The sequence below is a fragment of the Athene noctua genome, chromosome 2 (genome assembly GCF_965140245.1).
Source record: "Athene noctua chromosome 2, bAthNoc1.hap1.1, whole genome shotgun sequence".
NCBI classification, from domain to species: Eukaryota; Metazoa; Chordata; class Aves; order Strigiformes; family Strigidae; genus Athene; species Athene noctua.
Window position 1 is genome coordinate 168,140,741 of NC_134038.1, and position 14,581 is coordinate 168,155,321.

Consider the following 14,581-nt stretch of genomic DNA (forward strand, 5'->3'; position numbering starts at 1 on the left):
AAGACATACTTACTGGGTACCAAAACCTACAGTGAGGTGTGGCTGTGACGTGTCTCTTCCTGCTCCCTGGCTCAGAGTGGCTTTTTTTGCATCCCTTGAGTGGTGTTGGTATCGACAGACATCAACTCTTTAGCAGTGGGACTCATTAGAACTGTTGCCTCAAAAACACAACACCAGAACTGGTGCCATGGGGTAATTTTTTCAGGTGGGTCACCTAAATGTGTTACAAGGGAGGAGAGCATGGAGTAGTTGACATTACCCTCCCTGCTTTTTGAGCTGGTCCTGCTTGTCCCTGAGATAAGCTACAGCAGAGGAACAAAGCATTGCCAGATCTTCATTTTTTGGGGAAAAAAAGGCTTGTTTTGAGTGTTACTTAACAGCAGGTTTTAAGATAGAGGCCTGTGCACTGGATGCATCCAGCCAAGATGTCCTCACTGCTGTTGTGTTGGAGAAACAATCTCTATTAACAACTTGACTTGGCATTTTAAACATTTTGGGGAAATAAATACTTCTATTCTCCCACCGGGCCTTTCTCCAGCCATTACTGGCTACTGCTTTCCTGCATGAAAAATTTAACTCCTGTTATGTTCAGGGCACTGGAAAAAAGTAAATTCAATAAAGTTTAACCTTGAAAAGCATGTGGATTGTACGCTCTAGGTAGGAAAACCACTGGGTTAATTTCTTTTTTTTAAAGACCATAATAGAAACTAAGTTGACACAGGACTGAAGAAAATGTTGTTTTATTGATCAAAAGCTGATAAAAAGACAAAAAGCAAAAGGTAGGGCTTTAATGGTCAGTTTTCAGGATGGAAAAAAGTCCATGGTGTGGTTCACCAGAGACCAAGTCCGGGGTTGGTCAACATCCTCATCAGCAATCTGGAGGAGTAAGAACAGACCCCCCATCTTTGCATTTGCATGTGAACTCTTCCAAAGTCATCACGTGCCACACCGATGGCAAGAAACTCCAAAAGGCTCTCAAAAAAAAGAAAAAGCAGAGAAGAAAGTTTCAAATGAGCTTTGGTATAGGAATACATGAAGTCTGGAGGAACAAAGTCTAAATCACTCTTATGTGATGCTGAGGTTGGAACCAGCAGCTAGAGCTGAGCTCTTCAACTGCGACTAGCAGCTCTCTGAAATCTCTGACCAAGGTGTGTTCGAGGTGGCAGCCCAAAAAAGCCAAGAAATTATTTCTCTGCCTTCCCTGAGCATGTCCAATGCTCAGGACATCACTTTGCTGCGGCAGAAAACCCTGGTACATCCATGTTTCTACGACTGTGTGTAGTCCTGATCACCAAGATGAGCACGGCAGTGTTGGAGGAGCAAAAAGAACAACTAAAATGAATAGTGAAATGGGGCTGCTGCTTTATGAGGCAAGACGAGCTCAGGACCCTTCAGCTGGGAGAAGGGAAAGCTGTTTGGAGCTTAGAAGCAAGGTGCAGCAAAACAGAACTGTTACTCAAAGGAGTAGATCAGTTTAAAACAAATAAAGTCCTCCTACAGTCAGCAGGTTGTCACAAGATCCAAATACATTAATGGATTTAAAGAAGGGCTGAAGAAATTAATGGGCAACAGGTCTGCCAACAGGTATTAGAGGGCAGGCTAGTACACACCAATGCCTGTGATGCAATGATTGCTGATACTGGGAGAGCAGAAGGGAACTGAAGATATTTAGCCTTGCATGTTCTCCTGAAATATTATCTCCTGTTGTTGCTAGAAAAGACTATTAGGCTAGATAAACTTGCAGAAAAATTGGTCAGTTTACTGGACCAGACTCTCCCAAATCAGTGAGATATACTTGGATTACTACTTATCATCTAGACTTCATCAAAAAGCAGCAATAAGCTTCAGTCCTCATCCAATCCATAGCTAAAACATACATTAAGTGGTTCCTGCATTGTCTCATGTAAATATAAGATCAAATTTCTGAGGCAGCTCAGAAATGCTTTGGTGTCACCCCCAAGTCACATTTGCAGCACAGTGATGGGTTTGCTTGTTGATGAGCCAGGTGTGAAAACTGCATGGGTCTTCCCAGCACGGGGCTTGCAGTTCAAAGGCATCTTTACATATCAAAGGATAACGCAGTAAAAACCAGCATTTCATTAGTCAGGAAGTTATAAATTGATATCTTGATTGAAATAATTATCAAGAATTACAGGAAATACCTGGAGATGTATTTATATTCAAGAGAGTCTTCATGAAGTAGCAGAAACTTTACCCCAAATAGGAGTTTCTGTTCAGGGATGCAGCACAGGAAAATGAAATCCCACCTTTCAGACACACTGCATTGGTCCTGCCTTTTACCTGTTTTCTTAGGACAAACCAAATTCTTACTTTTTTCCTTAGATAATCTTGGGTAGAGAGTGATTTTTAAGACTGCTGGGGAAATGCTGGTCGTTGGTGGAGTTGCAAAGCAGACATGTGTGAACTGAAATAATTTCAAAGACCCTTTGCTCCCCTCTGGCTTTTAGGTCCCTGGAACCACGGGGAACCTCTCCATCATGATAAGGGTGGAAATGGGTAATGTGAAAGACAAGAAACTGTTTTATTCAGTAAATGAGCATATACAAAAAAACCCAGTGAATTTTCCTCCCCTGCCGAAGCCATGGAAAATAATCCCCCAAACAAAAAAATTTATCGGGTGAAGATCACATATAAATAGTCTGGTTTATAGCAGTGCTAAAGAAAAGCATTAAATGTTGTTATCTGTGCTGGTATCCTCGATTCAAGGAGGATGCAGAAGGATATTCAGCAGAGAAGGTCACAGGGGTGAAGTGGAGGCCTGGAAAAGATGTCTTAGGGTGAAAAGGTCAGAGACTGTGCACCGTCACTCAGTTGTTCAACGATAAAGTTACAGGGGCACTGTCTCTGAAGGCAACTATAGAAAACAAGCAACCGGCACCTTCAGACAAGGTTTTGTAAGACCCAGTGCCCAGAAGCTCAAGTCAGACAAGCTGAAATTCAAATTAAATTAAGACGCCAGCCCCTGCTCACATCCCTGCATCCCTAGCGTGGCTGTGCTGGCGTGGCTGGAGGAAAGATGGCAGAGACAGATGACACAAAGCTGGAGGAAAGCAGTGCTGGAAGGAGGGAACATTGCTTGAAGGAGTTATTTACGATCTGCTGGGAAACCAAAGAGATACACAGCCTAGGAATCCCTGGGGATCTGTCCCAGCCCTGGTACTGCTCAAAATATTTTTTTAATAATTACTTGCATGAATAGAAAATTTGCTTCTTACAGCTGCAACTGATACCAAGCCGGGAGGGACTTCAAGTACTTTGGAGGATGGGCTGGAACTTCAAAACAATCTTGACGCATTAGAGAAATAGCCTGAAAAAAAAAAAAAAAAAAAGAAGAGGGCTGCAATTTAGTAGAAACAAAGGAAAAACTTGCTGCTTGTGTAATAGTTGAGCTGCAGAACAAAGCATGGGCAGGGAGCGGGTGAGCTGAGATGCAGCAAGGGAAGGCAGAGGTGGCCACGCATCCCCGCTTGGACGTGAGCAGCTCTCCTCACGCTGCTGCAAACCCGGCAAACCACAGGCAGGGACACACGGAGAGGTGCTGTAGATCCGCCTGGCACTGTGAAGCCTCGGCTGAAGCATGTTGTCGGCTTGGATATGGCACTCTGGGGACGTTACAGGCTGGTGGCAGAGTCCGGGAGATAGTCAGATCTAAGAAGTTGAAAATAAACCCCACAAAAAGCCTCAGTCAAAGCCAAAATTACCCCCAAACAACAAAGGACTTGGAGTTATTTAGTCCAGAGAAGATCAGATTCGGACAAGAGCTAGCTCAACCCTTTTACAAATATCTAAGGTGACCTTTTTCCTTCTACTTAAATAGGAGGAAATTAAAAAAGAAAAAAGTCATTATCTTCCTCTCTAACTGCAAGAAGTAGTGATGGGCTTCAGTAGCAGCAAAAGAGCTTTAGTTTAGACATTTTTTGCAGAAAATATATTTTGTATAGTTCAGGCAATTTTGGTTTTGGCACTTCAACTGCCGAATCTCAGCGCTGGCAACTTTTTACAGATAGGTTGGATGAGAACTACTGTGATTTATACAACTAGAGTCGATCCTGCCTCTGGGAAGGAGGAAACAGTGCACAGCAGAAAAAGTCCCTTTTTCTATATTCTCTGTCACAAACTTTTTCTGAAAGGCACTGGTTCAAAGCTATTGATAGAAATGAAAGATGATGGTGGAATCTGTGCAATTTTATTGCATTCCTGTATTGCCTGTCTATAGGAAATCCACTGCTAAATCTGGATTTCTACATCAGTATGTTTTTTGGTACATATAGCTCTTTTTATAAAAATAAAACTATTTTCTGGCTTTCCTTCCCCCCCTAGTTTAATGGGAAGAAAAAAAAAAAAAAGGAGAGGTGCATTGCTACAGTCGGGAAGTTTAAAATCTTAAGTAGCCGAGGCACAGCGAGGCAGCCTGTGCTTTGTGTGTTATTAGTTTATATTCCCAGAGTTGCTACTGTTGACCTCAGGCAAGTTATGAGTTATCCTCCGACAGCTCTCATTTCTCCAGTAACCAATCCTGTCAAGCTCAGTAGGGAATCACCTCTTTGCAGCACACTTGTGAGTTCTCAGGAGCAGACAATTGCCCCAAATGACACAAGGTGACTTTGGTGGTACAGAGAAACCAACGTTCACCTCGAAGTCTGAGGTAACTGTTCTCCAGAACATCTTTCCACAGACTAGAGCATCAAGTACATAGAAGCACAGAATGGTTTGGGTTGGAAGGGACCTTTAAGATCATCCAGTTCCACGCTCATTGCCACAGGCAGGGACACCCAAAGCCCCGTTCAACTTGGCCTTGAACCCTTCAGGGAGGGGGCAGCCACAGCTGCTCTGGGCAACCTGTGCCAGGGCCTCACCACCCTGTGAGAGACTGGAATGTCAATGGATTGTCACAAAGTGTGCCTGTGTGTGCGCTTTGAGTCACAGGGTGGTGCCAGTAATGCCTCAACATTGATCACGGACCAGCTGTGGCCTTTGTAATTAGTCTAAGGAACATCACCCAAGGACGCAGGAGTGCATGGAAGGCTGCACCCCCACTCCCTTGTGGTTGTATTGACAAACTCGGGAGAAGCCTCAAAGAGGTGGACTGAGTGAAACCAGGTGTTTCTCATCCAGCACAAGGCCTGGTGATTATATAGGCCCAATACTGTGCGATGGTGGTGTACACCAGATGCCATGCAACCTTGCAAACGACTTTGTGACCTCACCAGTGAGGAGATGATAAAAACTGGTAAGAGGTGATCATTTTTGCCCTAGAAGCCAAATGATTGCTCAAGAAGCATAAAGTCAGCAGATCTGTGGGTACTGAGACAAATACATGAAATAAAGTGACCAGAAAACTGTTGCTTACTATTTCTCTCAAAATAGGAGCTAAGGACGCTCAATGAAGTGATCAAACTGCACATTACAGTAGAAAAAAAAGATTAATTTCCAGGCACTAGTGTTATTTCTTTAAAAGGTGGAAGCCATCACTTAGAGGACACTGCAGACCTCAGCACTATGAGGAGATTAAAATAAAAAAATCCACAACTGCTTTATACAGCCCTGACTAAACACCATAGTCCAAATGCAGTCGTTGCAAAAAGCCTGCTAAGTTTATTGAGGAAAGATCATTATTTGTCCTCTTGCTTTTTCCTTTCTTTGTACACTTGGGACTTGGCTATAACCACCAATATACTACTTTTATTCCAGAAAAGCTCTGCAGCTGGCTCTGCCAGAGCCCGCCGACTACCTAAACCAAGAGTCCTCCACAGCTGAGGCTGCTCCTCAACTTGAATGTATTTTCTGACAGCAAGGCACATCAGGCAGTCAACTGTTCTAATCTGAAGTGAGCAGCGTTTGGTTTGGACATGTCGAGAGGGCAGAGGTTTGCCAGGGAAGCGCTCACCTGCTGTTCCCTTTACATTCTGGGACACCGAATATAAACACATAAAATTGATAAGGCTACACTGATTTTTTTAAAAAAGCTTCCTTTATGCTAAATATCTAGCCCTCTCAATAGAATGGGTTTCCTTTTTTGTTTTTCTTTAAACATAATTCTTCAACCATACCTTGAAGACCTGAAAGCCTCTGTTGATTGATTCATCTCACTGGTACCTTCTCAAAAAAATCTGGTGTTTCTCCTGGAAGTGCAGCAATCATCAGTCCCTTACTGTCTCCCATTCCTGAGGACCTTCCTCATTCTCCTCATGCTTTTCATGGCTTGTTTTCCAAAATGCACTGGGGAGAAGTTACACAGACGCTGCCTAAGGGGCTGGGCGGCCAAGGCACTAGGAGAGGGGGAGAAGTCTTCCTTGTCCTCTCTCAGAGGGTGCACAATGAGCTGGAAGAAAAAGAAAGCCCAAGAGGAAGGGCAGCCCCTTCCTGGCTAAATTAAGGAATTTTGCATTCTAAGGCCAGGACTAGGACATAATGCCAGAGCAGGAGCTGCAAGTGTTCACAAGGTATGCTGAGCTCAGCGCTGGCGCTGTTAAGACCATCTTTTGGTTGAGGATGTTGACTTTCTTGGCCTACACCACGCTCTTTCAAGGACAGATACCCATCACACCAGAAACATCAATTAATACCAAAATGAATTGCCCACCCCCTCATTGCGCATCCACTGTGACCCTGAAATATTACCTTCACAAAAAAAACCCCAAACCACCAGACTGTCCGATTCCATGCATGCGATCCTACCTACTTTAGTGAGACTACAAGGACACTATTAAATTCAAGACTGGGTCCCTTTAATTGTTTATACGATTTTTAAACAGTTTTAACTTACCACAGTTAAGCAGCTAAAGGATTTTAAAATCAGGTAGAAAATCCTTACTGTTTCACAACCATGTTAAAAAAAAAAATTATTTATATGGCTGTTAAGCAGGGGTGGAGCATGCAAAGCTTTATCTTCTCATGATTTAAATCCCAGGCAACGTTCAGTTTGGAAATGACACCAGATGGATTCCAGAGTGAAGCTCAAGGTCATCCGAGTACCGTGTTCTGCTCCAAACTGTAAGCACAATCATCACAAGCCACACAAAGCCATCATCAGAAATTTAATACACTGTCAGATACTTGGTGATCTTCTGAAAGAGCACTTTAAATGCTTCTTACCCTCGAGTGCAAGGACACAAATGGCCCTTGTTTAAAACTGATACAGGAGGAAGGAAATCTCTCCGCACATCAGTGTCATAGGAAAAGTGCATCTGTGCTGTTGCTTTGGAAGCATGTGCTTTATAAAACTAGTTGTAAGCCAGATGGTTAATTTAATATTGTCTAATTCTAGGCAAGTTAAGTCACTCACCTGCAGCTGGAGACAGAGCTTGCTGAGCGCGCTACACCCCAGTAACATTCCGTGTGCTACACAGTGGGTAATCTATTGCCAAAACAACCACGGACAAACCCACCTAATCTTATTTAGAACTTACCTCCCCGCCCCCCCTTTTTTTTTTTAAAATGAAACCACTTATACTCAAGTCATAATTTTACTACACTGTGGGATTTAAGACATTTTAATGGAAAAATGTCAGTGAGTAATACCTAACCAGGTGTCAGCTACTCTATTTTTACCGCTGCACGGCCCGGCCCCCAGCCTCCTCCTGCACAGCGACTTGCTCCCGCAGCCAGTTCAAGGTCACAGCCTGATCCCCACCACAGCAGGTCCGCAGCACCCGAGAGCAACCCCGTGATCCTCATGGTTAACTTCTTAAAAAAAACCCAACATCTGTGCAGCACGAACGGCGACATTATGCATTTAAAAGAACGGCTGTTGACTACCTCTCCTTAACAAGGGAGACTGTTTTACACTGCAGTGCAACACAGAGCTTGTCTAACATTTCTAACACTATTTTGTCTGCTGTCTTTGATGTAGCCATTCACCCTTTCCCTACCTTCAGTTAATTTATTTTTCTTTTAAATCTTCCATCACTATACCTGCTATCACCTGGGGTTCCTACTTTTCCTGCCTAGGATCTCTTGTGCCTCCCCCTCAAAGGCAGGGCTCCAGTGTTTGGGAAATGCTGGGTTAACTGGATCACACAAAAGACTGAACAACAAGGAAAAACTTTCACTTGTCCTTTTTTACCTTAGACCAAGGCAATTGGCCTTTCCAGTAGGACAAAGCCAGTATTTTCCTATGAAATCCATTTTTTCTGGAACAGAAGGTCTAAAATACTAATGGATTAGTTTGCTGAGCCATTACATCTGCTGACTTGAACTAACACCACATTTCCAATATGCCACGGAAAGGATGGAGGAACCTGTATTTGGGAAAGGATATTTAGCAAAGTAGTTAAACTCAGCACATTTAGAGATTTCTGCGTAGACCTGTTAAGTGTATCTTTTCATGACAGATAGGAACCTTTTATATACCTTGTGGAAATTGGTGAGACCTCAAATCACTCTGAAATTTCAAAATTATTTGTTCTTCCAATGACTACTATGCAAACCCAGTACAGTCTCTTGCCAAGGAATCATTCTCTATGTAGGTAAGGAGAACGAAAGGTGACCTGTATGTAGTCTTGCAAGGGATAAAAGCAGATAAAGAAATTGAAGTATATTTTTAAATTTTCCTGATTATTTCTCTCAAGCAGCAATGGATTCTTCCAGATGTAGAGAAAACAGCATTTGCAGATATGTACAAAAGTTTATTTTACAAACAGCAACTACTTTTGAATAACAAAATTGCAAAAACATAGACCAACATTAGAAAAACAGCTCAGGAGTACATTTTTATCTGAAGCACAACTTAACAGACTTCACTAAGTAAAAATACTCCCCCCACCTTCCCTCCCTGACCATCTACCAGATGGAATTTCTTTACAGAGCTTTAATTCAAGATATGAAATAGACATTAGTGACATTTCAGTAATTTTGGACAACTACAATTGATTGACCATATTTCTACTAGTTTTTCCTGGCCTTAAAAAAAAAAAGTCAACTCAGATCTGAAATATGACAAAGTCCAATTCTGAAACAGAATTTTCTCTAAAACGGTGTTGAACGGCAAGGGTTATATTTGTATATTTTGTTACACCGCTAACCCACTAGTTCTATTTTCTCAGTAAGGGAAAAAACAAGTTACTTAAAACTACGAAACTGTAACCACCATTATCTTGAGTTAGCAATGAAATACTTGTTCAGCTCTCTGAAATGGCTGCTACTGTCTGAAAGATGTCTGGAAACATATACTGACTTGAATAATAAACGTACTTAATGTTAAAAAGCGTAAGCAGCTTACAAAACATTGACTGGAAAGGACTATGTGCACACACTTTTTCAGTGAACTACAAGAGTAGGAAGGGTGTAAGTCCAGAATTTTGGGTTCTTGTAGAAAGTGAAAAATCTGACAAATTCAATTTCAGGAAACTGCGTACAAATGTCTCACTCAGCTGTTCACGGACAGAAATGGAGGGCATCATTACAGTCTTCAAACTTCACTTTGAACTTTCTTTTCATGTTTCAGAAGTGTACCAAAAGCTAATTTTGGATAGCTTAACTCAATCAAAGAGACAATATGAATTGATGTTTCAGCAAGAAATTACCGCTTTTAATTTTCAAAGCTGTTAGGTCCTGACAAGATTCAAAATTTCAATAATTGAAAACATTTGAGAAAATGAAAGCATCTCAAGATATTACAGAAAGTCAGTAATGAAAACTATTATAATACAACAGTACTCATTAGCTCTAATAAAGCTATGTTAGCCTGTTTTTTCACTACAGACCCTACTTTTCAGGTTACATTATGCCATTAAAAAAAAAAAAGTGTTTCTTAGTTCACAACTTTCTAAACACTGAAAAACTACAAATTATTTAAAATCAACTCAATTGGAATATTGAAAAGATTACTCAATGCTCTTCAGCTTAAATCTATGGGTTTTTTGCAAACCATTTACCTGTAACATGGAATCATTTTTGGTATTAAACTCTGAAAGTATTGTCCATGCTTTTTATCAGGCATACCAGTATTTTTGTAGTCATATCACTTTAACAATATATAGTTCAATAGCTGCAATATCAATATGTGATATTGTCTATGGCAAATGGGATACATCTACAGACATTTTATAAAGAAACCATTATGGTTTGATTTTCTCAAAAAAATCATCATCACCTAAGTTTTTTTAAAAAGTGTTATTGAACAAACTCATGATATACTCAACAGTTTGCAACAGTTCAGCTTCAAAATGTGTTGAAGTATGCCAAGCACTGTAATATGAATTGAAATGAAATTCAAAGTGTTTAGAAACTTTTAGACTCTTAAGAACGTTGCTGTTTATCACAAAATTCACTTTTAAACATAAAAGTTTAGACAAGTTGGATATTAATATCAACACTCATTCACCACACTTTTGTTCACCGCTTGTCAGTTTGACAATTCCCATTGTGCATAATCTCACCCCTTTCAGCAGACTTCTGTAATATCACAGTACAGTAAGGATTAAGACAGAGTGGCAGTCTCTTTTCATCACCTGGCTGTTGTGTATATACTGTATATAATGCAATAATCAACAAATAAGACAGCATGGAACCCATCCTCCAGCCCTAAAAAAAAAGCATTTTAATAAACTAGAAATGGCAGCTTTTGTAAGAAGTTTTCTTCACAGTTTTATATTTGATAGCATATATTTAATATTAAACAGGCAGAAAGCCCTAAGGTGTTTATAAACATACTTGAAGACAGTACTGATTGCTGAACCCAGAAAAGTGGTGGCAGCAAATTCATTTAAGTGGCATTCATGGCTTGGAAAATCCCTTTCAAGGAACTAAAACTGGGGTTTTTCTCCCCTATTTTGTAAAAGTAGCATTTGACATAACTGATTTTTGATTTTGAAATTTTTGAGTTGAGCTCAGTACTTCTCTCCATAAACATACAGTCAAGTGAGTTCACTGTTAAATGGTAAAGTTCCAGCTAACTCAGTAAATACTCTTCAACTTCACTTGTGACACTGTCAAAACAGTTTTTAACATAACACTGAAAAAATCATTAAATACAGTTTTTCATCATCAAAAAAAATGTTTTCAGCTATATCTGCTGCTTTCACTGGGACTTCGATTGTTAGAGTAACTGCGATCACTTTCACTGTCAGAGCCATAAGATCTATAAAGAGAAGATTAAAATGCCTCAAAATTGTATTTTTAGCTTCAACTTCAAAATTGTATCATGCAAAAAAATAGTCAAGACAGACAGACACAAAACAAGAAGAAAACATATGTCTTTTACAGGATCTTATCTCATACAACTGAAGTATTCATTAAGGGAAACTCAAAATCAAAATAATCATGAACTTTACGTGATGAAAATCCTGTGTAACAAGTCAAATTGTGTTTGTAACTACCAAGATTTTATTGCCTTCTCTGCAACTGCTAAGAAATAATCCAAAACATCTATTTTTGTAAGTGCTAATAGCTGAGAAGTATATCCTAACAAATACAATTTTATATTGTGTTTCTCAACTAATACAATTTCATAAACCCCTGCTTTATACATTGCAGTTTTTCTTTTGAGGAAGGGCCTTTAAGAATTAGGTCCCATAACAACAGGAGTGTGAGTGTCTGCAAAGTGCAAGTTGTAGATTAAAATGTTTTGGTTTATCCAGAAGAATTCCAAGTTCAGCATCTGGCCAAACATCAAGACAGAGTCCATATGGTTTCAAACAAACCACAGGACATATTCAAATTACACAGAATAAACTCTTCTTAGAGATTTTCTAGCCTTGTGCCTGTAAGGAAAGCTTTCTAAATCAAAAGATGACCTATCCTAATCCAACACTTTCTCTGAAGCTTCCCAACATACTGAAACACTAAGTCTTATTTCCACCCTCTTCGTTAATCTCATTAATTTCTCCTCAAACACAAGATGAAAGTCATTTTACTGTGAGAACTAGATGGGGAAATGGGTGAGAGCAAGTCTGTTAAGAGTTCATTCAAAGTTGTAAAAAATGAGTATGAGGACAGCAGAGGATGAAAGTTTACAGTAGTCTTGGAGATCTGCCTGATTTAGCAGTGACTAACATGGGATAAACCAAATCATCATTGACATTCACTATCTCTCTATCCTGTTCCACTTCTGATCTTTGTGAAACGTGATCACTTACACCTATATAATTCCCCCGACTCAGTAGGATAAAATTTATCCTAAATTCAGTAGAAGCACGCTAGATTTGCAGGTCTTTTACGTTCTACAAAGTTAAAAATTAATTCTGGGTAGTACTGCAATTTTAAATTTCCCTTTCAGATATATATTTTTTTTAATCCACTTCTGCAGTCTAACCAGAAAGAATTCACCATCTAACAGAATTCTTTGCATACCAGGTGGCTTTTAATGCATAACAGGGCACTCTATTTACACCTTGAGAGCTAGTTCATTGTAGTTTTTAAGAAACATTTACAATTATTAAAAAAACCCAAAACATGCTTATTTGGAATGAATACACACAATGAACTGGAGACTTCTCAAATCTTTCTTATCCTAGTTTCTACCCCATCCTCAAATTCAGTTTGCCAGAAATCCCAATTTTGTCACTCACACACATGCTCTAATTTTAATTGTTTTTAATTATTACTTCTGGTAACAATGCATTTTTTATGCTTGGGGGGAAGAAAACATTAGCCTTCACAATCATAAGTATGTATTTAGCAAATTCTTTTCCATAAATACAGTGTCAAAGTCATGCTAGCACAAACATACCTGGATCGCCTGTCATAACTTCTAGATCTTCGATAGCTGTCACTCCTTTTACTTCTACTTCGACTTCTGCTATAGTAACTATCATATGTGTATGACCTACTTTAAGGGAAAAGAAAGCAATTGTAAATTTACAATTTCTTGTCTAAAATGCTGTTTATTTTAAATGTAGGTTTTAAAGACACATATACAGAGATGAGTAGCTATGTAGAAATTACTTTTGAATGACGTGGCAAACAGAGTAATTCTACATTTTATAAAAGTTTAAATACAAGAATAAATGTCATGGTTTAACACCAGCCAGTGACTAAGTACCACGCAGCCACTTGCTCACTCCTCCTCCCTCCCAGTGGGATGGGGAGAAGAATCAAAAAAAACCCCCAAAACCAAAACCTCATGGGTTGAGGTAAGAACAATATGAAAAGGAATACAGTACAAAAGAAATAAAACCCGGGAAAAGACAAGTGATCCATAATGCAATTGCTCACCCCCTGCTGACCAAGCAGCGATCTGCCCCCCCAGCCAACTCCCCCCAGTTTATACACTGGGCATGACATTCTATGGTAGGGAGTAGCCCCATGGCTAGCTCGGGTCAGCTCTCCTGGCCATGCTCATTGGCAGAGCGCAGAATACTTAAAAACTCTTAATTTAGGATAAGCACTGCTTAGCAAGACTGAAACATCCGTGTGTTATCAAATATTATTCTCACACTGAATCCAAAACACAGCGCTGTACCAGCTACTAGGAAGAAAATTAATTCGATCCCAGCTGAAACCAGGACAAGAAGTATCTTCAAAACAACTGTAAAAATCTCTCATTTATTAATCTATAAAGACTTACTAAGCATTTTAAGTTTTGTATTTTCTGTACAAACTGTAGATGCAGTAAAAATCTCATTCACTAATACTTCTGAAAACAAGTAACGAAGTGATTCCATTTATAACTCAATTTTATTTTAACAATAAAGGGAAATGTGTTCAGCATTACTTATATCATCACCTCTAACCGTAATATCAGGATGATTCGGTTATTTTCAGCTTTTAAGTATCTTACGCTGATTTAGCTTTGATTACACTTGCTATCATGATAGTATATTTTTAAATACCATAGATAAAGGGGTATTCTTATACTAAGATATTTTTATAATAAGTACATTTATTGCAGAGCTTGTACAAAACTATAATCCATACCTGGATCGACTGTGATGACCATAGGAACTACTTCTGGATCTACTTCTACTATAAGTCCGACTGACAAAAACAGAGACATTTTAAGTTAATCAGAATCAAGTGCTGAAGAGAGCATGGGGAGAGGGGAGCAAAAGGAGAGGAACATCATTTGCTCAGAACTCCTTATCCATACTACCAAACATTAAACAAAATTATTTTCAGTAACAGGAAATTTTGAAATCTGACTATTCAAACTCGCACATTTCAAGTAGATACTTCAGACTGCAGTATGCATAGCCGAGCACATTTCCAACTCGCTCAGAGACTGAAGCATCATTCTGCTAGGCCTAATTTACTGGTTTTGTAATATACCCCAACACTATCTCCAATTACAGAAACTTACCTACGACTCTTGTAACTGTGATAAGAACTACTTCGACTTCTTGACCAATCTCTACTATACCATCCTCTGCTTCGGCTTCTTGTATAGCTTCTTGACCTGCAATCAATGAACAACTTTCAAAAGCACGTAACAGAATATAACTGAAGAAAACAGCAGAAAACAGGAAGCAATAACATTATAAAGCTTTATCTTTTAAGCTAAATATTTATTCCATACCTGCTAAATGATACAGTGCCGTTTAAAAGGAAAACACGAGTTGAAAAACACGCCTTAAAAATATCCGAACTTTCAAGTTAACATGGTAGGCTGTGGGACTCACAC

The 14,581-nt window shown here is 39.5% G+C and overlaps 1 protein-coding gene across 5 annotated transcripts in view; it reads right to left on the minus strand.

Moving 5' to 3' along the window:
• Nucleotides 1-707: 707 nt before the first annotated feature.
• The window catches only part of NKTR (natural killer cell triggering receptor), a 51,682-nt gene continuing 37,808 nt past the window's right edge, over nt 708-14,581 (minus strand). For 3 of the 5 annotated variants that reach the window (XM_074901100.1, XM_074901099.1, XM_074901103.1), the window contains 4 exons: nt 14,261-14,356; nt 13,879-13,938; nt 12,692-12,790; nt 8,628-11,101 (listed from right to left, as the gene is read on the minus strand). In XM_074901100.1, the coding sequence (XP_074757201.1) occupies nt 11,023-11,101; nt 12,692-12,790; nt 13,879-13,938; nt 14,261-14,356 (334 nt within the window). In that variant the 3' untranslated portion in view covers nt 8,628-11,022. Of the gene's footprint in view, nt 3,329-8,627; nt 11,102-12,691; nt 12,791-13,878; nt 13,939-14,260; nt 14,357-14,581 lie in introns of those variants that run through there. The other 2 variants (XM_074901102.1, XM_074901101.1) reach the window with 2 other exon arrangements.